The sequence below is a fragment of the Rhinolophus sinicus genome, linkage group LG12, assembly GCF_036562045.2.
Source record: "Rhinolophus sinicus isolate RSC01 linkage group LG12, ASM3656204v1, whole genome shotgun sequence".
NCBI lineage: Eukaryota > Metazoa > Chordata > Mammalia > Chiroptera > Rhinolophidae > Rhinolophus > Rhinolophus sinicus.
This window is the reverse complement of record NC_133761.1, coordinates 66,025,861-66,049,440: the sequence shown is the minus strand read 5'-3', so window position 1 is coordinate 66,049,440 and position 23,580 is coordinate 66,025,861. Positions and strand designations below refer to the sequence as shown.

At 39.8% G+C, this 23,580-nt stretch overlaps 1 protein-coding gene across 2 annotated transcripts in view; it reads right to left on the bottom strand.

Moving 5' to 3' along the window:
- Positions 1-1,191: 1,191 nt before the first annotated feature.
- The window catches only part of NEK7 (NIMA related kinase 7), a 106,988-nt gene continuing 84,599 nt past the window's right edge, over positions 1,192-23,580 (bottom strand). For both annotated transcript variants that reach the window (XM_074317079.1, XM_074317080.1), the window contains 3 exons: positions 21,499-21,593; positions 17,279-17,392; positions 1,192-4,185 (listed from right to left, as the gene is read on the bottom strand). In XM_074317079.1, the coding sequence (XP_074173180.1) occupies positions 4,075-4,185; positions 17,279-17,392; positions 21,499-21,593 (320 nt within the window). In that variant the 3' untranslated portion in view covers positions 1,192-4,074. The remainder of the gene's footprint in view (positions 4,186-17,278; positions 17,393-21,498; positions 21,594-23,580) is intronic.

Genomic DNA, 23,580 nt, shown 5'->3' with positions numbered 1-23,580 from the left:
CTGCTGAGCAGGCTTTCCTCCCTTTACTCAGGCGGGGCGTCACTCCCAGCAAACCACAACTGACAGCGGGATGTCTTCACTTACCTACATTTCAGCTCTTTGATGCAATTCTGGATTTTCTCGGATGGTTCCTCTACAGTCAACAGATGACGGCATGAGACTCGGAGCGGAACTGGAATAAAATCTGACTCTCAGTGACCTTGGGAAAACCCGTTCCCCTATCTGGGCCTCAGTCTCCTCATCTGCTAAATGGGGGCAGTGATATCACTCTCATAGGAAATAGAGAGAGGAGTTCATGTACGTAAACATTCATCGACAAGTGTTTATTGGGTACTTACTATGTTCCAGGCACTCAGCTAAGTACTTAGAATGTAGTAACAATCAACACGGGCGTTACCTTTGTACCTGGAAGCTTGGAACTTTGCATGGAAAGCAGACGTTACATAATGGCAGACTATTTCATTACAACAGTGATGGTTTGCATCGGTGGTAACTATAGCTTCCCCAATTAATAATACATTTCAACATATCTGCCTGGTAGCGACGTTTCAAATTAACAAACATTCTTTCTAAATAAAACTTTAACAAGTCCAACACTATCTCGTGCCTAAAACTTACAATCTCACACGTACATGCGCACAGTCAGACTAAATAAAGGTCCTTCCATGTAAGTCAGTTACAAATGAGCTTCTCTTCTCCCGATCCCTTTGGAATGTGGTCCCGATGAGCAGGCTGCAGCCATCACCCCACCACCGGCCTGGCGGGTTTTAGCCCAGTAAGACCTTCTGGCCTCATTGTTTCCAGACCCAGGAGCGGTCTTCACTTATTATGTGACAAGGACACTCGGCCTGTCGGTGACACTGTTAGCAGCACACTCCAGTGACAGGAATTTAATCCACTGCCCAAATTTTACACTTTATAATTTTAGAAAACTTTTCTCATTCAAAGACAGAAAACGACGTGCTGCAGAGAAGAGGAACTTGTGAAGATGTGCCTCGTTTACTGCATATTTAAAAACCGCCTCTTAGGGTCCGTCAGGGCCCTGTTATCACCTTGATTGGTTCAATTCTTAAGCTTCTCCAAAATAATAAGATTATGGAAATGAATAAGAACTGTTTCCATAAGTGACAGTCAGTGAAATAAACAACACTAGATTTTAGGGGGGGGGGGAAAATCACAGATACATAAAAATGTTATTGTACTCAATTTTAGATTTTTATTTATATTAGGATATTATACAATTTTCAAAGCTAACAACAGAATACTTTTAGTATGTGTATTTGAAGCATAACAAAAACAAAGTAAGAGTATTTCACAAAAGAAGTCCATATTACAGTACTATTGAAATATGAGGCATAGGATAATTATGCGTTTGTGGGTTATACACATAATACATTCATTTTAAAGAAAAAAACATTTAATATGAATAACATTTCGGTTAAAATAAATATCATGTAAATGTTAACAGCAACACCTGAAGTATATTGATGCAAGAAAGGTGTTTTGTAACAGGTAACTATGTGGACTGGTAGAGCATTCATGAGACGGCCGTAATTCTTAGTAAATTTACAATCATTGCACACTGTTGAGCACTTTATTTATACAGAGTTACCCTTCACCCTCCACTCCTAAACCTCAGCCTACAAATCAGTCACCCCACCCTCTCCCCTGGGGAATGGGTACCAACGTCTCAGTAAGGTTTAGAATCAGATGTACCTTTCACTTTACTGTTCCTTAAATCAATGCAAATGTTTTACTTAATCAATACAAAATTTACTTATAAACAGAAAGATAAAGAGAACACTTTATAGGTGATTATAAAAATTAAAACTTCCCATCATCTTCATAATTCTTTGAAATGATATCATTCAAAATTAAAATTTGCTTTTTGCACAGTGGTTTCTTTAGGGAAAATATAAACACTTAGTTAAAATAAGGTACAATAGCCAAAACCAAGAGTTTCCACGTGTAGAAAATCATACTGGATTTCCCTGATCATTAAATTCTTCCCAGCTATTTCCTTCTAGCCGATAAGAGTCACTGAAAAGAAAAGGTGAACCTTTGCTTACAGTTCACCACAATGGGTTAAGCTAATAAATTTTAGGTCCATGTATTTTTAAAGATTGCAAGAAAAACAGTATCTGTTCCAACTGGAGAACACTTCATCTCAGTCAAGTTCATGACATTACAATGAACGTGACACTAATGGGCAACAAAAGCCATTTTCCTCCTGGTTCTGGAGACAAACTTGGACGGTCAGTGTGAATGTCGGACGCCACGAGGATCCGGGAAAACGGTGCATCCGGCCCTCAGGTGAAGGGTCAGCCAGACTTCCCCTGCCTATCCCAAGATAAACTACCCTTCAGGTACCATAACCTATTTAAATGCCATAAGTGACTAAATCTGGGGAAAGGACCAGTTTATACTTTTGCCCTTTATACATTTTTAAAGTTTACAAATGACTTGAATGTATTCAAATGATTGTAAGAAAAATACTTACATGAAAAACACCAGCAATAACACCAGCTAAAGGCAGGTGTTCTCTGCAGGTGAGGTCTTCACACTGGCAGGTTATGGACCCCAGGGTTACACGGTGGATGGTGCCCTTTAACGGCGACTGCCACCGGGCCCTCTGGCCTCAGTTCTGTTCACCACGACCATGGGGGCGTCCAGGAAAACATCTCCACAACGGCATTTACTGAACTCTTCCCACTTCCTTACACTAAATGAAGCGTTACCATCGCTGTCATCTTCATGCATGAATACAGTACTTTGCTTAAAAGCTTCCCAACAGAAATGTTAATCTCATAAAAATTCTGGCTGCGGTAATGGCCAGTTTTCATCTCCTTAAACATATTCTAAAATTACAACCTTGTCAACTGAATTGAAACTTGTCAACATTCACAAGCACAGTAAAACACACGTCCCTGCCTCCTCTCCAACAAGACACAGCGCATGTACACAGGGGGCCCGAATTTCGCCAAGGTTAAAAAAAAGTTTTCAATCCAGGAAGAGTGCTGGTATACCCAATACCTTTTCAGGGTATTATGCTGTCAGAAAATCTGAAACATTAATGGATAAAATGCACAGAGAATATAAATAAGAAAGTAACTTGAAGAACATAAAAAAAATTTCTGAAGGGGACCAATCAGAACTTCAATAAAATCTATGAATAAAAATATATGCTTACACTCTAATGTATAATTATGAGTAGAGCATTTAAATTCATAAAGAAATTGAAATATAGTACTGCAAGATTATTTAAAGACTGTTTTTCAAATGTACAAACAATAATGAAAACACAATAAAAGCTTTGGGCAACGTGCAACCTTCAAAATTACTATCACACCAGCCAAACAAATCCTTAACCACTTTTTAAATGGATTCATTTATACCATTTTAATGCAAAGAGAATATCAAAGATATGAAAAGAAAACAAAATAAAGCGGAAAACTCTTCAGTGTCTGACTCACATTGTGTCCCCAAATCTTTTCACATTTAATAGTTGCATTTTGAATGTATAAGCTAAGAATTTTCAACGTTTCTCAAATAGTTTATGTCGACATTTATCTTAAGAATTATATTTGAAAACTACAATGCTAAGAACTAAAACACATACTTCAAACCTTTAAAAATAAAATAATCTCGGAAGCTCCGAACTGTGTTCCTCTCCAATGTTCACACACGACTGGAAAACCAACCGCCACAGGTTCAGACACTTTTGCTCAGGCTGGGTCAGGGGTGGGTCTGGGCTGAGTGCCAAGCCGCACCTTCAGTGTTTGGCACTAAGGGTCGATCTGAACGTAATTTAGCCCCAGAAAACTCTCCATAATTCCAAAAAATCTTCAGCCAGTAAAACATTCACTCTCCTACCACACAATTTGATTATTACAAAGTCACTTGAGGCTTTGCAAGAAGGTGACTTAAATTGGTACAAAATGAAGCTTATATGAAAACTGGTTAAGGATTCAAAGCACAGGAGCTCTGAAACACTAATCTTAACACCCAGACCAAAACAGGGAGGTATGATTTGCACAAAAATACTTTAAATTATTTCGGTGACCGTCTCCACGCTCAGTTGCTGGCAGCGCTCGCGTGCATCCTCTTGGCGACGTCGTACACGTAGGTGACATCCGGCCGCTTCTCTGGGTCTGGGTTGATGCACATGTTGACCAGCTGTCGCAGCTGCAGAGACAGAAAACACGACAGGCTGGGGACCGTCTTGGCCACTTACTGACCAGCCCTAGTGTCCCAGGGAAAGCACATTTTTCTGACTAAATATTCATTTGGCCAGAGATCCAGGGACTGACTGCTCTCCACCATTCCACAATTAGCTGAATCTAGAAGTACATCGGTGAGTATAAACGGTAACAAGAGGTTCTCTTCCACAATCAGAGGCTTCAAAATGACCTTGCGATTTTTCAGAGGAGTTTAATGAGAAGGGAGCAGTTGTTAAAGACGATAGGTTTTTAACTGTAAGGCTCCAAACGAACTGCAGAGATTTATACATTTGTTTAATCTAGAAATCACCACATTAGCTTTGATTGCAAGTTAAAATTTCATAATGAGTTTACTATACATCTCAGTTGATATGAGGCAATTAGGGTAGATGGTTATCATATACAATTATCATGAACCATTATGTGTATCATTTTTATTCATTTTCTATTAAAGGAAAAGCATTCTTCTAAACTAAGAATAACAAAGTAAAGGCGAGGTAAGTTATGAACAGTATTCTAACCCTCAACTCTCAGTATTGATGTCCTGCTTTTACACGAGGTGGCTGAGGTTCACTTGTTTACATCACAGGAAAAAAGCACACCTCAACGGATTAAGAAAACACCCTCCCCTCTGGCCCTGGAGGAGAAGAACATGGGCTTTCATTCTCAACTCTAACTGCCCCAAGTTTATGAAACCATGTGTCTTCACAGCCGCACGTCTTTCACAGCTCATCAGCCCAATCAGAAGAAAGACCCACATTCTTTTGCTTCCTAAGTCTGTCTTGGGAATAAATCAGATCTTCTGAAAACTTGCATTAACTCTTTCTGGCCAGTGTATTAGCACTTAAATCATCCAATTACTATAATTTCTTCACAATCACTACCACCACCATAAAAATGTTCAACTAGAGGAAACAGAAGTGGCGATAGAATTTGTGAGCTGATCTGTGACTTGGGCAGTGGAGAAGGCTTATGGCAGTTAGAAATGTCACCCCGAAAGGAGAGTAAGGAGCTCACCAGATGGGACAGTGAGGGGGACACCAGGCTGGCTGAGGGCACTTTGCAGCCTGAGACCACAGGTAGGTAAGTCGGCGTCCGGGGAGGTTTATTTCTATCCTTCAGTAGGGAGGTTGGAGCAGGTGACCTATGAGGGTTCTTCAGGTTCAAATCCCTTAAACTTCTGATTCTACCAGAATGACGTTTAACGATTCAACTCTACATCTGTAGGTTCAACGGGGTTGGTGGTAATGATGCCCCACTGAGAGGGGCTGCAGATTTCAATTTAAATTCCCTTCAAAATCCTTAAGGGGGACAGCGATACACAAGGAATTTTATTATGGTGATCAAGTGAGATTTACATTGGAAAGAGGTTGGCATTTTACCCATTAAAACAAAAACAAACACATCCAATTATACAGAGCACAGAAAACACAGGAAAAGCATTATAATGATTCTGATACTTAAAAAGATCATGTGCTCTGGCAGGTCATCTAGTTGTCAGATATTTTGTTTAGGGATAAAAATGATAAAAGAAGCACCAAGGATGACAGGAAAAGAAAACCGTGGGGCAAACTTCATTATATTTAACTAAATCCCGAGTAGATGCAACAGCAATTTTTTGACTCAATAAAACTGCCGCATCCTTCCAGCTGGTCCAGAAACCTTGCATTTCCCGCCTCGTACCTCAGAGCAGGGTGACATTTCCAACCCATTGCAGCAAATACTGGCCTTGAGGCTCTGCTGCCACAAGGAGAGGTGCCCCACATAAAAGATAGATGGGTGCAAGCTTAGCTGGGGGAGACGGTGATTCTCTGGCTGCCCCAAAGTAAAAGCTGAGGACCGAGGTGGGAAGCCAGGAGAAAGGAAAGTGGAGAGTGAGCAGCTGCCCCCCCCCCCCAGAGCCTGGGGAGGGACCCGGGTGCACAGAAGCCCTACTGTGGACAGAGCCAGCACACGCAGTGTCTGCTTCCTCCCCCACTGCTGTGGCTCGGTCGCCCATCAGATATGCAGCTGGTCTGTTGGAAAGGTTTTTCTCTTCCAGAGGAATTATAAACGGGTATCACAGTACACATGCGGATATGAAATATAAAACTTGCACACCTCACTACAATACTTATGAATCTAATAATCCGTCGGTAATTTTTCCTACACTTTGATATAGAATAAAGAAATTAATAAAACAAGAAAATAAAACCCTGTCGAATGAAAACATGCCCTGGTAGTGACTTCCACTCACTGGCCACACCGGCATTTCTAGAAGATTACTCTGAAGGGACACTGCTGGCATCTGAGGACGCAGGACAATTTGGATGAGGGGTTTGCACACAAAGGCCACGAGCTGGGGCTCCAGGCTGGGAGGGGGGAGGACCACTCACTTTCCTTCCTGCCGGCCCACCGGCCACCATTCTTCCTGCTTCTCCCTCCTCCTGGCCCTTCTGTCACCTGCTCCTTTCTCCTCCCTAAAGCCTTCCTGACCAGCCTCCCGCCATGGAGACCTTAGTATTTCCTCCCTGGCCTCCATCGTATCCCGCACATACTTTTATTAGAGCCCTGATCACACTCTACGGTACTTCACTTAACACCTGTGTTCCGCTGTTAAGATGGAGACCTGGAGGCTGGGTGAACAATAAGTGCTCACTGGCATGTTGAATGAATGAGAGAGTGAATGTGTAACTTCTGGGTGAGGGTTTTGTGGCCGTGGCATCTGAGCTGAGGGCTGAAGCATGAACATAGTTCTAACAGACTCAAGGGGAGGGCAGAGCCTAGCGGAGGTGACAGAATGAACAAAGGTGCTGGGCCAAACACCATGAGTGTGTGACAATGCTGGCCAGTACTTGTGACCGACTGGGGAGCGACGGGGTGGAACGGTCAACGGAGGCCGAGTGACAGGCAGACTTAGAAAGGGGTTTAGAGTCTATGCACATGGGCCACAGGAAGCCAGTGCTGAAGCCGCGAGGGGCAGATCAGCACGTGTTTTCTCGAAAAAGTGGAAGAGAGAGCAAAAAGAGCAACGCCAGCAGGAAGCCCCATCACGTTCCTCAAAGACTTCAGGCAAGAAGTACTGAGCATGGAAGGTTCCCTCAGGGCACGTGAAGGGAGGTGTGGCCACGCACAGAGGAGGTGTGGCCTCCAGGGCAAGAGGGACACTGAGCTTGGAAGGTACCGACGTTGAGATACGGACATTGACATTTGGGTAGAAGTTTGAATTCCTGAATTCTAGGTTTAATTCTGTATCTATACCTAGATGACTGAATTGTAGAAACAATTTCTGTGACTCTACCTACGTCTAGATTATGAAGATAAAGGAGATGGCTCGTGAAAAGTTGTAACCTGCACGGCACGTACTTCAGTTGTGTGGTTATGCATGTGTTAATTTAGTCTTGCTTAAGCGTGCGTGTGATTCTGAATTCTTAAAAAACCCGTATTTATATAGAATTTAATATTTCACAAAATCTCCCATATCCTTTTATTTTTCATATTTACTTTTAAAGTGTTGTAATCTCCCACAAAAATCTTAATTTATAGATGAAGAAAATAAGAACCAATTAAAAACTGGATTGGAACCCAAGTCATCCGACTTTCAGGCAGGCCTTTTCCAGTCCCACTGCTGAGAGCACCCTACTTCTACATACTTGGTCTCTTGGGTTGAATTCCTCACGACGCCTAATACAGCTCTGCATGCAGGATGACTTTTCATAACACTTACTGAGTGGCTGAATTTCAAACCATCACCACTACAAAGGGCTGTCACTTGGTTTAAGGTACGATCTGAATTCCAGTCAAGAGAGATGAGTTCCTAGGTATGGACAGGAAATACCAGTTCTGAGGCATCAGCAGAGAGTGGAGAAAGGAACCCCTCAGGTGCTTTATTCAGGTGCTCAGAGCTGGTCTGACTTCTGTCCAATGAGCACGATGGGAAGAGGCCACCTGATCAAGGTTGTCACCCTGACTTGCTGTTTGTTTTTCCCTTAAGCAAAACACCAGGGCAGAATCCATCATTGCATGTCCTTATATGGCGGTGTATTGAATATTCAGAGATTTGAATGTTCGAAGAGCATTGAAAGGTGTGTGCATAGCTCTGATCAACCTCATGCTAAGAGAATGAAAATTTAAGGACCCCTGGAATAGACAAAAATCATCTTTCCAACTTTTCCAACTTCGGACAATCAAAGTTCTACCCTTTAATCAAATGAGGCCCCAGGGGCTGCACCCTCAGAGCACGCTGGCTTATCCCACCACCGATTCACCTTCCAAACACCTTTCATGCTTGCCTTTGGCTTCTACCAAACACCACTTAGGGACTCGCATAACTGCTGTGGACGACAGCGCCTGGTGCATTACTCACAGGTCCTTATACGAGCTATTTCTACCACAACTTAGGAGGAGAAAACGTCCTCTTCTCTAAGGACTGGCATCCTGGCTCCTTGAGGACAGAGACACTTTCCCTTAGAGCCGTGACAGAAAGGAAGCAGGTAACAACAGCCAGGAAGCAGCTCGACCACAGCGGCTCTGGGGCGGGCGGGAGAGGGATCATTACCCCCCGTCCTTGGTTCTGAACTTGCATTTCTATTCCCATTTTAATAACCTGTAAGTCCTGTTTTTTGTTATAAATTATCTCAACTCCTTTTTGATAAAAGTGGATTTAAATACATAATGGGAGATTTACATAGGCCTGAATACTTAATTTGGTGTAGTTTTCCTTGATAAATATGCGATAACTATTGGTTGTTCTAAAGATACATTGAATAGATCTATTAACCTAGTGGGGGGAAAATCAGTTGCAATGATCTTTAGGCAAATAAGCAGTTTAAAAATCACAACAAGCAACTTGCTTTTATGTTACAAAAAGCTATGGACCTTGTTTTATGCCTTTAACTTTAATAATTTGGTTAAAAAATGCAAATTAATATGGATCCCTGAATAGGCTCTGTCATACTGGTTAACAATTTAAGTTACATAAAGAAGGTCACCTCTCATCTCTTCCTCTTTTTATGTATGCAAAATACAGCATCCCTTTTAGATGGCAGAGTTATGTGTGCCCCTGAGATAAGGACTAGGAGGACAAAGTAGTCACCTACTTATTAGAACACAGGAAGAACAGTACGAGATAGTAGAAAGAGTTTAAAAGTCATTGATTAGGGAAGAGAAGAACGCCGACCTTTGCAAGACAGTCTCCTGTTTTCAAGCTGTTAGATAACCGCACACAACTGTCGATTCACGTGGTTACTTTCAGCAGCTGTGGACACATCCAGAGGCCACGCTACTTAGATTTGTCTGTGTCCAGCGGACCACAGGAATACAATCCCCCAAACACCTTCAGGTCCAAAGGCACAGCTTTGTGCTCTGTAAGGTAACTGGAGGACTTCGGCTCAATGCTATTTCCAGGACAGACAGAAAGAGCTTCCTACAGCTGAGATATACTGAGTTCTCACCGTCAATCAGGCACCATTCTATGTTTTTCATGAAACCTCCGTTAGTCTTCAGGCCACTCAATGGGGTGGCATGACAAGGCCACCTTCACAGAGGAATAACATTCCCACAGCCTCGATGTGAACTGGAGCACCCAGCTGGAAGCCCAGGTTCAAGGTGGCACGTTACACTGCCCGAGGAGAATCCCACCTGGGTCTACAGGCTCCAACACGGCCACTCTGCATCACGCTGGTGACCTTCCAGATAGGCAAACACGGGGGTTCGGCTGATTCTCAAAAGCACGTCAGCTCCGACACTGGCTCCTCCAGTCTCTGCCCTCGTAATTCATAGGCCAACTCCGATCAAAAACCAGAGCACAAAATCTTCTCGAGGCTCTGCAAAGCTCACAGTGAGTTAACACCCACTTTCTCCATTGAAATACACGTAAATGACGACCAAACAATGTTCATATGAATATTATGAGTAGAATGACAACTTTAATGTTATTTCCAATCTGACTCATTAATTAAAGTGACAGTAACTCCCTCCAAACAAATAAAATGTACTTGGATTTTCACAATTTTTATACCAGATTCTAAACTTACATAGTGACACGATGAATCATAAAAAATGCCTCTAAGTTTTCTAAGGCAAACATTAATCAAAATGAAATAATTATCTTAGCAATCTCTCAATACTAATTTTATATATATATATATATATATTTTTTTTTTAAGTGCCTATTAACCTCTGGAATAAAGGAAATTACTTTAAAAAATCCTTATTTATCCAATACTTTGTGTCAATTCTCAGTAATATATTATTAACCATGTTCAAAAAAAAGTTCATATAATAACTGTAAGAATTTTATATATATTTCTATGTGTCAGGCTTCAATTTCTAATAATATCATTAGGTAACCACTGGCTCAAAAAAAGTGTGTTTGAATTGAGAAAATTAGCCTTCCATTTATTACTTTAAATTGTAGAAATAATTCCAAAATCAGTAGATATTACATCAATAAAAATAAACAGGAGTGTGTAGAGACAGTTAGTGGTTTATGTTATCTCAAAAAAATTGTTTAGGTTGTGTAACTTTTTACACGTTTGTAAAAACATGTACTTTGTTTAAAATTGTTTTATAAAACAAGTTAAAAGTAGGCAAAAATAAAGATCTAAATATGCAAAAGCCTTTACAAAACCAAAGAAAAAAACTGTTTAATTCAGATCCTGAAGGAAAACTTAAAAACAACACAGAAACATCTAAATGGGGAAAAAAAAATCACAGCACGTAAAAATAAAATGAATTCTTTACAGCATTTCCAAAGGATTATGAAATCATAAGTCATATAGAAATTAATGAATAGTTGTTTTCAATAAAGTAGAAAAACACTAATATATTTTGGTCTATGCACTTCTAAAGAAATGTCAAAGCATTAAGTTTGGTACCAAAAATACTAAAAAGAAGCGCATGCTAACAGTCCTGTTGTCAGGACGATCGCCCAATCACTAACTATCAAGTTCAGTCACCGGCAGGTAACAACAGGGCTCTCTGTGCAGTATCGCTTCAGGTCACTAAGCCAATTCTCAGGAGAATAATAAAGACCGGTGCTATTGGTACTGTTTCTTTTTCACCCCCATCTTAATCCCTCTGAGACCAATTACGTGCTATCAGCCTGGCAGACATGCCCAGTTTCCGTGTACGAAAGGACACATGTTTGCACCCCAAAGTGGGTCTCATACATTAAAGCACATGATATTTTGGAGCTTTAGATATTTAGACAAAACGATTAGGCGTATCCAACTTGTACACCAAACTGTCACTAGTGATTGACTTGGGGATAGAGGAACGGGGAAAAGAAAGCAATCTTACACAGATATACAGTAATGTAATGTCTACATTCCCAACTGAAGATCATTCAGTGTGTCTTGAAAACTGGGAAAGTCTTACAGAAAGTTGCACAGTTTTATAGGATCCCACAGGATATGTGAAATATGGGGTACCGTTTTGGATTCGTGTCCTTAAGGAGCAAGTCCCCAGTGTCACTTCAGAAGCATAAGTGAACAAAGGGCCCACTTAAATATATTTTTTAAACAAAAATGGAAAACTCAAAGCTTAAGTGGAACATTCAAATCTTACGTGGCAAGTTTAGGTAAAGGGGTGAAATGAATATAAAGGATGACAACATGAAACTTACTAAAACCAGTTTAGGAAGGAAAACCTAATGCTGTCAACAGTATTTGAGAAAATACTCAATGTCAAGCTAATTTTAATAAACAATAGCACAAGTTATATATTATGTTTAATATTATTATACATCTTTCTACATTTCAAAGTAGTCTCACCCCGCTTAGCATTGGATTACATAATTATAAGGACTATAGAGATATTTGTGAAAACAGATTTATCTCCAAACATAACTTGTGCCAGATAATATAATATAATGTCCCTTGTTTAAATATTCTAGGGACAGTGTATTAGGAAGAATCTTCCAGCACCAATTTAAATAACATTGGTTAATTTCCTGAAACAACTCCAGGGAATTTATGTAGTTCTGTTACAATTACCAAATTTAGCAAATATAAAACAGAATTATTGAGACTGCTCAAACAAATAAAAAAGTTTCGTAAACTTAGTTTAACTTCAAATATGCAAAAATAGTCTGTACCTGACACTTTTCATCTTGTTTTTCCTTATTTACATAAAGCAGCTCTTTTATGAACTAAAATAAAGGTCATGTGTTTTGTTACTGACTCAACTTGCTTAAAAAGCTTCTTTCAGGATATTCCGAATTTAAATATAAATAGAAAGTATTTATAAATGTTAGGTTAAAAAGTCAGTCATCATTTTTAAAGCTTTCATTTAGTGTTTTCCTTTCCTCCAGAGCAACCTTTTGGAAAGTAAAGTATCAGCAAAGTTACAGCAAACGACGACATTTTTGTTTAGCATCTCATGGACCCACACACCCGCCATTGCACTTGAGACACATGCAGTGGCCTTGACGGAGCCTCGGACGCAGCAACAGTTCCCACCCTCCTGCGCACGATTCCTCATTCTTTCCTTTCAGGGGACCCGGCCTCCGGGTTACCTGTCACTGCCCTTGAATGTGGTGCCCTGTAGGGAACGCGGCGGGTGAGGGTAAGAACGGAGGCGAGAAAGACCAGGCCTGACGGTCCGCGGGGGTCGGGACAGCCTCACACGCCGCCTGCGGGCTGCCTGCCGGTTGTGCGCCGGTGGCTCCGGCACTGGGCTCCCGGCAGGTGCGCAGCGGGATCGGCTGGGCCACTTCCGGTCTCTATCTGCTCATGTGTAAAATGGGGACAATGCCACAGCCCGATCTCCGTAACAGGACAGTTCCCATATGGATTACAAAAAAATGGTGACTTCCAAAGTGGAAACAATTCAGTATCCCAATTTTATTTAAAGCCATGGAAATGTATTTATACTCTACAATAACCTATAAATATCTGAACTCAGTTTACTTCAATTAAAATTATTATTTATTATTCATATAGAATCAAGCACTGTGCTTTTGAATCCTTATATTTTAAATACTCTGAAAAAAATCAATACTTTTCTTGTCTTCAGAAAAACATCACCAGGCTGGCCCACTGAACAGCTAAATATTCCTGGGAAGGCCCGAAGGCAGGAGGCCTTCCATTCCTAAACTTAAAAAGGGGGACATGATGGCATTGTCTAAGAAAGGAAAACAAAAATAACGGAAAAGAGGTTAAAATTTTTTTCTCATTTATGAGGTGAAAGTTTTTGAGATTTCATTCACTCTCCATCAGTTCTTGATTGGCTGTGATCTTTCAGGTTGATATTTTAAAGGGGAATTGTATACTTGAGAAGTAGCCCCATTAATTGATTTTCACTAAAAACAGATGCTTTCCTATCTGTGGGCTGGAGGTATAAAGCCATGACACAAACAGAAATTTAATGTACAACAAGAGAGGAATTAAATGATGTGAAATCTGATTACTGGCTTAATGATTCCACTTCCAAAATTGTATTTTGGTTTCTTTGCCTATAGAAAGAATAAGACCTAGGGAATTAGAAAGTTTTCAAAAATATAATTGGAAGATAACCACAAACATTGTGTCCTACAAGACTTTCTTATTCACAACAAACTTCACATTGCTACTAAACAGACAGTTGCCATAGCAACCAGTTCTGAGCAACAAGCCCTGCTATGGTACAATAATATGTCCACTTTATTACAAGGTTTTAATCATCTTACTAATGTTTTATAGGCACTTACATTTCTTTTTTATTCAAAGCATTGTTTTCAAATCTTCCATTTAATTTCTCCCTACTCTGTTTTCTCAAACCAAGATCCCCCTTGTTTTCCCTCCTAATTTCCATTTTCCACTTTCATCTGCAAACCTTTTACTCAACTTTTCAGGACTTGCTTCCAAACCTATCTGCTCAAACCTAAAATGAAGAGAAATCGGTTACAAGTAACCACTGAGGCACAATTCTACTCAACCTTTCTTGTGTCTTCTCGATTTAAACTATGAATTTTTAATAATAAAAAGTATTGAACGAGACAAAAATCTATAACTGCATGATGTTAATGCTCTAATTTTCAATAAATATGTTGGTTAAAAAGAAGTAACTCAGCACAGTGTGACACTATACTTTCTGAATAATTGTCAATACAACTATTCACTATTTTTTTAACTTAAGAGTTTCATGAGATAATTTAGTGAACAAGGTCTCGCAAAGAATTAAATACTGAAACTGAATCCATTTGTTTTATTTCCCAATAAATGAACACTGGATATTCCAGAAATAATGTCGCTTGCTTATAAGAATGAAAAAAAAATCACATAGCAAGTAATATCAAGAAAAGAATATTACCTTATTGTCTGGCCTATGGTTTCAGTAATTTTGTGAATTACCAGACAGAAAGTTCTTTGGCGAAGTTTCTCTCACTCATTCAGTTGTCACGTATTGGTTCATGGATTCTTTTTCTCACTTTAATCTCACTCTTTCCCTCCCTCACTCCCTCAATCCATCAATCAGTCAGTCAATCAATCACTGACCCTTCAAAATGTGCCAGGCCCTGGAGACACACGGATGAGAAGCGGTGACTTCTCAGAGCAGGAACCACAGTCCAGATGGGAGCAAAGAAGCCGTTCCGAGGTAGGGTCCTGCCCAGGGAGGGTACGGGCAAGGAAAGAGGGGGTGGGGGAGCGGCGCAGAAGACGATGTCCAAGCTTTGTTTTAAAGAGGATGAGTTCGCAAGGTAAAGAGCAGGGGCAGGGGTGTTTCAGAAAGAGGACACACTGCCCACAAAAACATGCAGGACCATCTAGCAGAACCCGCATTGGTAATTAGGGAAGTCACACCGGCTGTTACTGTTTTAGCTATAAGACTGACACTTAATGCACCGGTTGTTCTGATTAAAAGTGCAGTTTCAAAACTTTATACTCCCCTGGTCACTGTTTCCTATATTTTGCCACGCTAAAAATTAAATGGCAATTTGGACTTCTGAAAGATCTGAAAAGCCTACTCCACAGCGAAATGTTTAAGATACCATTAAGATGGCGGCATCAAATCTGTCTGGGTTTTTTGCTATCATAAATTCTGAGTAGTTATTTTGCAAGCAGAGTTCTGACTTACGGAGAGAAAATGTTTATTAGCACATCTGCACTTCAAAGCTCTTGTTCTGAGAACTTTTCTACATAACTGAACGGATAAAAGTAACATCATCAGTCTGCATTCCTTTTCTCATTTCTTTAGTAAAACTTAGTTTCCATGTTTACCTGGATATTACAGCTTTCTATTTTTTCATGGCACAAGATTTTACCAAGAGGAGGAATCATACTGACTTTTTTTGGAAAGGACCCCATATAAGATGTTTTGCTTTACATTTCTTTTCGAAACTGGAAACTATATGGAGGGAAGTAAAAAGGTGGAATCTATTTTCCTCTCCCAACTCGAAGACCTTCTATCTGGGCCAGACTTTGATACGTGCCCCTTGGCTGAGAAGCCCGCGCAGCCAAGTTCACACTTAGCCGCGGTGCAGTGACCCTGCAGGCAGGCCGACTTCAACGAACCACCAGTGGTAGCATCATTAAAATCCTGCTGAAGGTCACCATGGCAACCGCCTGCTGAGGCCTCGCTGCTGCTCGCGTCTCCTAATCAGCTACCATGTGAAATGCAAATTCAGACAGTCTGAAAATTAGTCAAGAAGAATAGTGGATGAGGATGCAGATATGTGAAATATTCATGCGCCTCGTGGAAAAAAGGAGACAGCATGAATGACACAACAAAGGACGGACCCTGACATTCTCGCGGTCATTTTGCATTATTGTTCACACCACACTGTATTTCAGGCCTGGAGTTCTGAAGTTGGTTTTGAGAAATGCCATATTTATATGCTATACCCAAAATAGTAATTAAAAATGGCTAACCTAATAGCATTAACGTCAAATAAAATAATACTTCTAAATTATCACCACTGTCTGGTAAGAGTTTATTCTAATTACCAGAATACAAATGCTATGAAACGAAAAGGCAGGCATCACTGATTATCAGTATCAAAACTACTAGGGAAAAAAGATACTTAGAACATTCTAGGACCCCAAATGCTTTACATATGGTAAAAATCCTTTAGAGATATTTATTATTCAAGTTACACTGAGACAGTTTTCCTTATATAAAACTAAAAGCAAATGCTACTCATTTCACAATACAAAGAATGGCAAGACCACCTAATAAGTGAACGTTAATTGTTTTAGATTTCTCCTTTGCTCCTTTCTCTTTTCATTGAGGGGGTTGGAGGTGGGGAACTCTGTTGCTCATGGGAAGGTGAGACGTCCTGACTGAAGACAGTGCTTTCTCTAGGTAGATGTCCAAGGAGCTTTCCAAAAAGGGTCATGAGAACACATTTAGTTAACTCAAGACCCTGCTATTCTGCATAGCTCCTTAAATATTAGCAAACTCTGATGTATCAGGCTAAAGTGGGAGAGATTTTGTGCAATGCAACACTGGAGGTTGGGGACAGCCAAAACAACCCATGTCAACAGGTTACCCTAGCGAGCCAGGATTCAGACTCAGACCTTGGTAAGGTCTTCTGGCCAAAATGCTCTGTCACACGTCTACAGTGACAACCCCAAATGCCTCCCGATGGCATGACCGCACCAGCAGGGCGGTGGGACAGGCTGTGAGGGAGGGCGGTTGGGACTGAGTGTGAGGCCGAGACCTGCGGTGAAGGCATGTTTGTTTCCATTCCTGGAAAACATGAACGGGAGGGCGTTCTGCCCACAATGAAAGTTCTAATTGTCTGTTGCTCTGAGACTGTGGGGAGGGGGTTCCCGATGCCGATGACCTGGAGCCTAGGGTGGGGCGTTCATTCTGCCCTCGGCTGTGTTCCCAGCGCTGTGAAGTCAGCCTGGCTCTTCCCACACCTAGAAACGGCCACGTCTGTGCCACTCACTGTGTGATGTGTCCCAACCCACATTAGGAACTGCAGCGTCAACTCTAAACAGCAAGTCTCCATGAGACTGAAAACAATGCAGAGGGTACTTCTGCCACCTGTATGTGTCATCCGTATTTCGGGATAAAGGACAATTTCTTAATAAAATGCCAAGTGTTAGCCAGATGAGCACTGGACGGACACACGGTGTGAAACGACTTACCTCTTCTGAGTAGTGATCTGAAGGAAGAGGAGGGTAATCGCACTGCTCGATCTTCTTACACAGCGAGTACAGGTTCATTTTGTCACCGTAGAAAGGACTCTGCAATGCGGCCATCTGCAAAATGCTCCCAAGCAAACCGATATAGTTACTGATCACTTGGAAGGCGCTCTCATCCAGCACGTTACGCCGGGCGAGCAAAGGGCTGCAGACACTTTAAACACAGCTACCTGGGCCTTTGATTCTTACAAACACCCTTTTCGGACAATTATTTAGTGAGTTCTAAACATCTTACTTCAATTTTTGGTTATTGTTTTCAACGTTTAAAATTCCCTAACAGGAAGAAATAGTTAGCATGTATTTATTTCACTATTGCGTACACAATATAAAACAATGTTAAGAAAAAGAACATAAAGCAACTTAAAGCTCTTTATAACTATAATACCATAAAAGCAACTAGTTTATCTCAGGATGAAACAGGCAGTGATGGTATATATCGCACATGTAATGGCCAAAATATAACAAAAACGTAAAACTAAAGTTAAAATTGAATTATAATCTAGCAATGGTTTAGGGAACAGAATGCATAGCCTTTTATCTCACATTCATAGTTTCTGTAGGGAAAAAAGTCTTCTCAATCTGAATGTTGTAACTTGTATTCAAGTAGTTTACGATGATTAGAACTTTTTTCTTTTGATAACGTCTCAAAAACCACTAAACACGCTCAAAAGCTCTGTAAGTGCTAGCAGCTACTTGAAGGCATCCACGTGAGATATTTACGCAGGAGAAAAAAAAATGCCTCACAGAATGAACAACTTTAAAAAAGACATTATGGAATTTAAATTTATTTTCAGACAAGGTTCTAACTTGACATTTAAAGTGCAAGCAAGTAGCGTGGTAAGCAGGGTTACGAACTAAAAATTCAATTCCAAGTGTTTGCATCCTGTTCCAAACCTTCTAAATCTCTGAACCGCAGCAGCAAGAATACAACACGCGTGTGTGGCTGCCCCCAAGTCAGTCACCCTTTTCTCCATGTGCTAATAAGCTTGATTTTGGAAGGACAATGTGTACAGTCCCCAGACAGGCAGAGTGTGTGTGAAACACGCTCGTGCATGCTGTGCTACTCAGTGAGCGTCAGTGAGGACAGGACAAGCTGAAAATGGCTCTCATCTGTCTTCTGGCGCTCCAGACAGACTTTTAACTCCTTCAGAGCCTTTAACTCCTTTAACGCGGAGGAGATGCACATGTGCTTCCCGCCTGCCGTTTATCCAGAGCCTACGGAAACCTAGAGAAAACCACCTTAGGGATATGTGTTCCACACGAAGAGGGAAAAGTTAAAAAAAAAAAAACAATATGAATGTCCATAAACAGCAAACACTCCTTTGGAGAAGAAATTTCTAAAAGAGGAACTACAATCGTAATCACGATTTTTGTCCAAAATGCAAGGGCACTCACTTTACGATACAAGAGAATATTAAAAAGCTGCCTTAATGAACATACTGTACATGTAAACTGTGAAGCCCCAGAGCGAGTGTCCACACATTCATGATCATACGCTAGGAGTTCATTACGGGACTTTTGTCTCAATTGTACAGCGTTAAAAAAAAAAATCTGAAAGTCCCCTAAGGAGTTAAACAGGAATAGTATATTTTCATGCATCTCCTGCTTTGACAGATGAAAAATGTCAACTGTCCTGTTTTTATTTTCCAGCTTTTGCACTATTCATCTGGTTCATTAGTGCATCTCGATGCCGCCCCTGACAGCTGCTCGCCTCTCCTCCCAGCAGCTGAATTTTTCAGGCTAATTTGATCCTCCACACTGAGGCGATGGCTGGAATGATTGACTTGCTCTCTGACCTCCAGGGTCTGACTTTCCTGATTAGTATTCTAGGGATGTCGGAGGGACGAAAGCCCACTGTCTGTCTTCAGGGCTGGTGGCAGCTCTCTTTTTTTTTGAACTGTAAGCCACCAACCTACAACCCTGGAAGGATGCAATTGCTGAGCTGAACAATAAAGGAAATGTGTAAAACCTACTTTTCCATGTAAAGGTCCGTGTAGCAAAAGCACAGCATCTTGGTTTTAATTAGTAAAGCCTACTTTGTTGCATATCAATTAAAACTGTACTGCTGGGGGGGGGGGGGGGTTGTGTTTTTTTTGTGTGGTTTTTTTTTGAGGTTTCAAGAATATTTGAAAGTCTAATTCTCTGAGTTTCAAATACATTTTCAAAAAAGGCTCCCGACTCCTTCATTGTAAATTCTTAGTGGGACACAATATAAGTATGCAATCTTATGACCAGTTTTCTAAAGCTAAATTACTCTGGGTATTTCTAGCAACATCATATTAAAACAGAACTAGAAGGAGATAATAACATAAAAGTAAGTTGAATCTTTAGAAAAATTCTAGTTCTTCCAAATGACTTGTATGCAGGAATCGAGAAAATATACTGAAATGAAAACTAATGTTCACATGATAAATACCTGAATTCAAAATCATCCACAACACATATCACTCATGGATGTAGGAGTGTCCAAAGAAATAATTTTTATTTTGGTGATCATTTTCAGCACACATAAAAAAGGGACACTGCCTCTCAGAGGTGAATTCAGAATGGGAAGAATTAGGTCAGTTTTGACATGACTCTGCTGGCCCTAGAAAAATCATGCAAACTTCCAAACAAACACTTATTACCTCGACCAAACTTTCTCCTTTTCATTGCTCAATTTCATCTATTTGTGGAATCCAATTTGCTATTTCCTTTTAGGTGTTGAAAAGGAAAATGTTGCTTTGATAATATTAGACTAGGGTCTGAAGGAATCTAAAGTTAGTCACCTAAACAAGTATAAAATATTTTAAAATGTGCAAAGTGACTTGTAAACATTACAGTAACTTAATATAATCAAATAGTTCTTTTCAACATTGTATCAAATTATAACAGAATATAATAAAGTGAGCAGAAATAACTCTTTTCATCTCATGTGCATATATAAAAACATATTTTGTTACATCATTAATTCATAATTTTTCATAATAAAAATTATCCTAGGGATGTAATTTAAGAACATTTAAAAATCCTTTCTATTTAAGTAGTCGTTAGTCACTTTAGTAAAGAGAACAAAATAAATAAATGCAAAATAAATAATCTCTTAAATTTTGGAAATTTGAATCTGTAATCAGCAAAATAACAATTAAAGATCATGATACACATTTGAAAAAAAACTTCTTATGCTTCACTTTCAAGTATTGGTGGAACAATTATAACAGAGGAACTCATTACATATTTCATTTAAGTTAAGAGGCTCAGAGACACAAAATACAGAGTTAGAAATACAATGGCTGCTATCTACCCACATAGATTTCCTTTGTGTACATTAAAGTGGGGAGATGATCCCGTGTATTATTTCCTCCATTTTATTTTATTAAAGGAGTGACTTAGTTATAGACTAATTTTAAATTAACAGCTTTGACTCAAAGCCTGTTATTTCTAGGAAGACTACCATTCAATTTAATTTAATAAAAATGACCGAAGTCACTAGCTTCAGATACCCATTGATGCCATTATTTTATCACAGGGGTATAAATGGGCTGACATTATGCTTTCCTCTATCCATCGAAATTACTGCATGGCAATATTTGCCTCAGGATCTACCTACACAATTTTATCTCCCTTTGAGAAATTCTCAGCAGCAGAACAGAAGAGAGTATGTCACTGAGTTTGACCAATACAAATTGTTATTCATGGAATTGAAATTAAGTGATAACCTAGAAGAAAGGTCTGTTTGCATACTATCCCTAAAGTCCAATTACTCTACGTAAAGTGAAAAAAAAGTGATAAAGATATTTACTGTGCTTCATGTTTTAAACTCATTACGTTATTCCTCTCCTACAATGCATGGATAAGAAATTTTTTTCAGAGATGTTCAAATATACATTTTTATAAATAAGATATGCTGAAGCAGATCATATTAACAATAAAAACATTTTTAAAATAAAATTCTCATCAAAAGGAAACACTTTAAAAATATATCGAAGGAAGTAAACGTGTAAGAATGTACAGGTACTAAATTCCACTATAAAAGCAGTTACTAAGCCATGGAATTAACTCTTCATATTTAAAATATTAATTCTTAAACATCACTAGGACAAAATATGTGTATACTATAATAAGGGAAATGTGTCACCGTGAGCAGAAATATACCCATACATGGAATTCTCAACATTACCTACCTCATACAGTAGGCAGCCAAGAGACCAGATGTCAGATTTAAAGTTGTACCCATTTTCATGTATTCTCTCTGGAGACATGTAATAAGGTGTACCCACTGCAAAGAACAAACCGAGTCAAACCAGAGGAGCTTAAAAATGAAGACGCGGCTGTGGTAAGGAATTACATGCACGTTTCTGGATTAAAAATGTCCCCGAAATAATTCATTACGATCAGAAAATTGTTTTTCAGAATACTCAAAACTTTTAAATTTCCTCTTTACTTCCTGACTCTCAAACAGCTCATTAACATCTTTCCCAACTGAAAAGGGGGCAGTGGCTCAAGTCTCAATTTATTGCCTTTTGATGGCGCCAGGGAGAGTGGAGAGGACACAGCTAAAGAGGAACGAAGGCAATTCTAATAAGGAAACCTAGTGAAGTGAGTCACGTTGACTCCACCTCTTTATCTAAAAAGAATATGACTGCATATCCCAAAGAAGTAAGCACAATAATATAATAACTTTTTTAAGTATAAATAGTAATACATAACAACTTGGTAGACTATGCATAAATAAATTATACTAACTTTTATAGAAACATCCCTTAGGACACAGTGCAGCTCTTAAAATTCAAAACTGTGTAATCAATAAGTTTCACTACCTTAGTTACTCCTACTTTAGAAAGAATATAACAGATTTGTGTATGTCAAAGGTTATAAAATAACATGTGAAAGGTCTCTGACATCGCTGAAACAATATCTGAATGATTACTCCTACTGAGACCATCTTAGAGATGGGATTCTCTGGACAATTTTTGGTTTTGTTTGTTTGTTTGATGTGCTAATACTTTCTTCTCTTTCTTATGACCATTTTAGAAAACACTAACATAATAAATGCTAATATAATAAATATTTATTAAACACTTAAAAATAAACAAAGGCTTCCTATTTTGAAGAGCAAAAACATTTAAGTGACTTTCAAAGTGCATATAATTAAATTTCAAACTTAGATAGCTATTTCACCATCATGAGCTTAAGGCTTTTGTACCAAATAGAAAATCAAAGTTTGAGAACATTTAGGGATTCTAATTGCTTCAAGCAAGAGCTACCAAAAATACACTGCTACTCACAGAAAAACAAAGGAAGGACATTCTCCTTTCTCTATTAATTTTCAAGAACGCCCCAGATATTCACTGTCAATTTTAACAAGACTATAACTCACGATACTGAATATGGGTGTTTAGGAGACACAAGAAGAGTCACAGCAACAAGCATAGCATCATCCTCAAAGGCAGGAGTCGGTTTTCCAAAGAAATAAAGTTCCAACCTAGCAGTCACGTGGGGAAACTGCGTGCTAACAGTGAAAACATCAGAACCATGTATTCGTAAGAAACCCTACCTGCACGGGAATCTGTTTTTACTAACAACGCATAGTCCTGGTCAGAATGGATGAAAGCAAGGATTTATGAAGGTGAAGAAAAGTGAAAAGAATATACAAACAGAAGAGAAATTTAAATAAAATACAAACTCTTCGGGCACGAAATCAACGAGACAAACTTTAAGAAATAAGCTATTGCATGGCAGCGTTTACTCTGAAGACAAACCAGCCAATTTGCCGATTTCTGTCCGGGTCAGAAAAACCAGGAAACTTTTAGAAATAGCTGGATTTAAAGAACTGGTCTTGTTATTGGGTAAAACCAAAGGCTATCCAGCTTCGAGGGTTCCACCCATTCAGCTGTAGTGTGCACAACCGACTTGGATTATTGGAAACACTGACACACGGCCTGCATCCCGGGAAGGGTGGCAGGTACGCGGCCCTTAACCGGGCTGAGTGCAGGCTGCCGGCTCCGGCATAAAGCTTGGGGCTGGCAGTGAGGGATGAGCAGAGAGGCTTCCAGAATCCACAGGGGGCGCCCGGAACACTGAGGCTTCAAGGGTCAGAGCTGACCAACTGCAAGGGTGATTTTAACCAGGAGCTCTGGGGAAGCTGGGGCACATTAGGGGTTTGACACGAGTGTAAAAGATTGATGACAGGGAAACAGAAGAACAAATGCTAGCACTTTACAGGGATTAGCCCCAGTGTAACACCTTCTCTGCAACAGAAACTG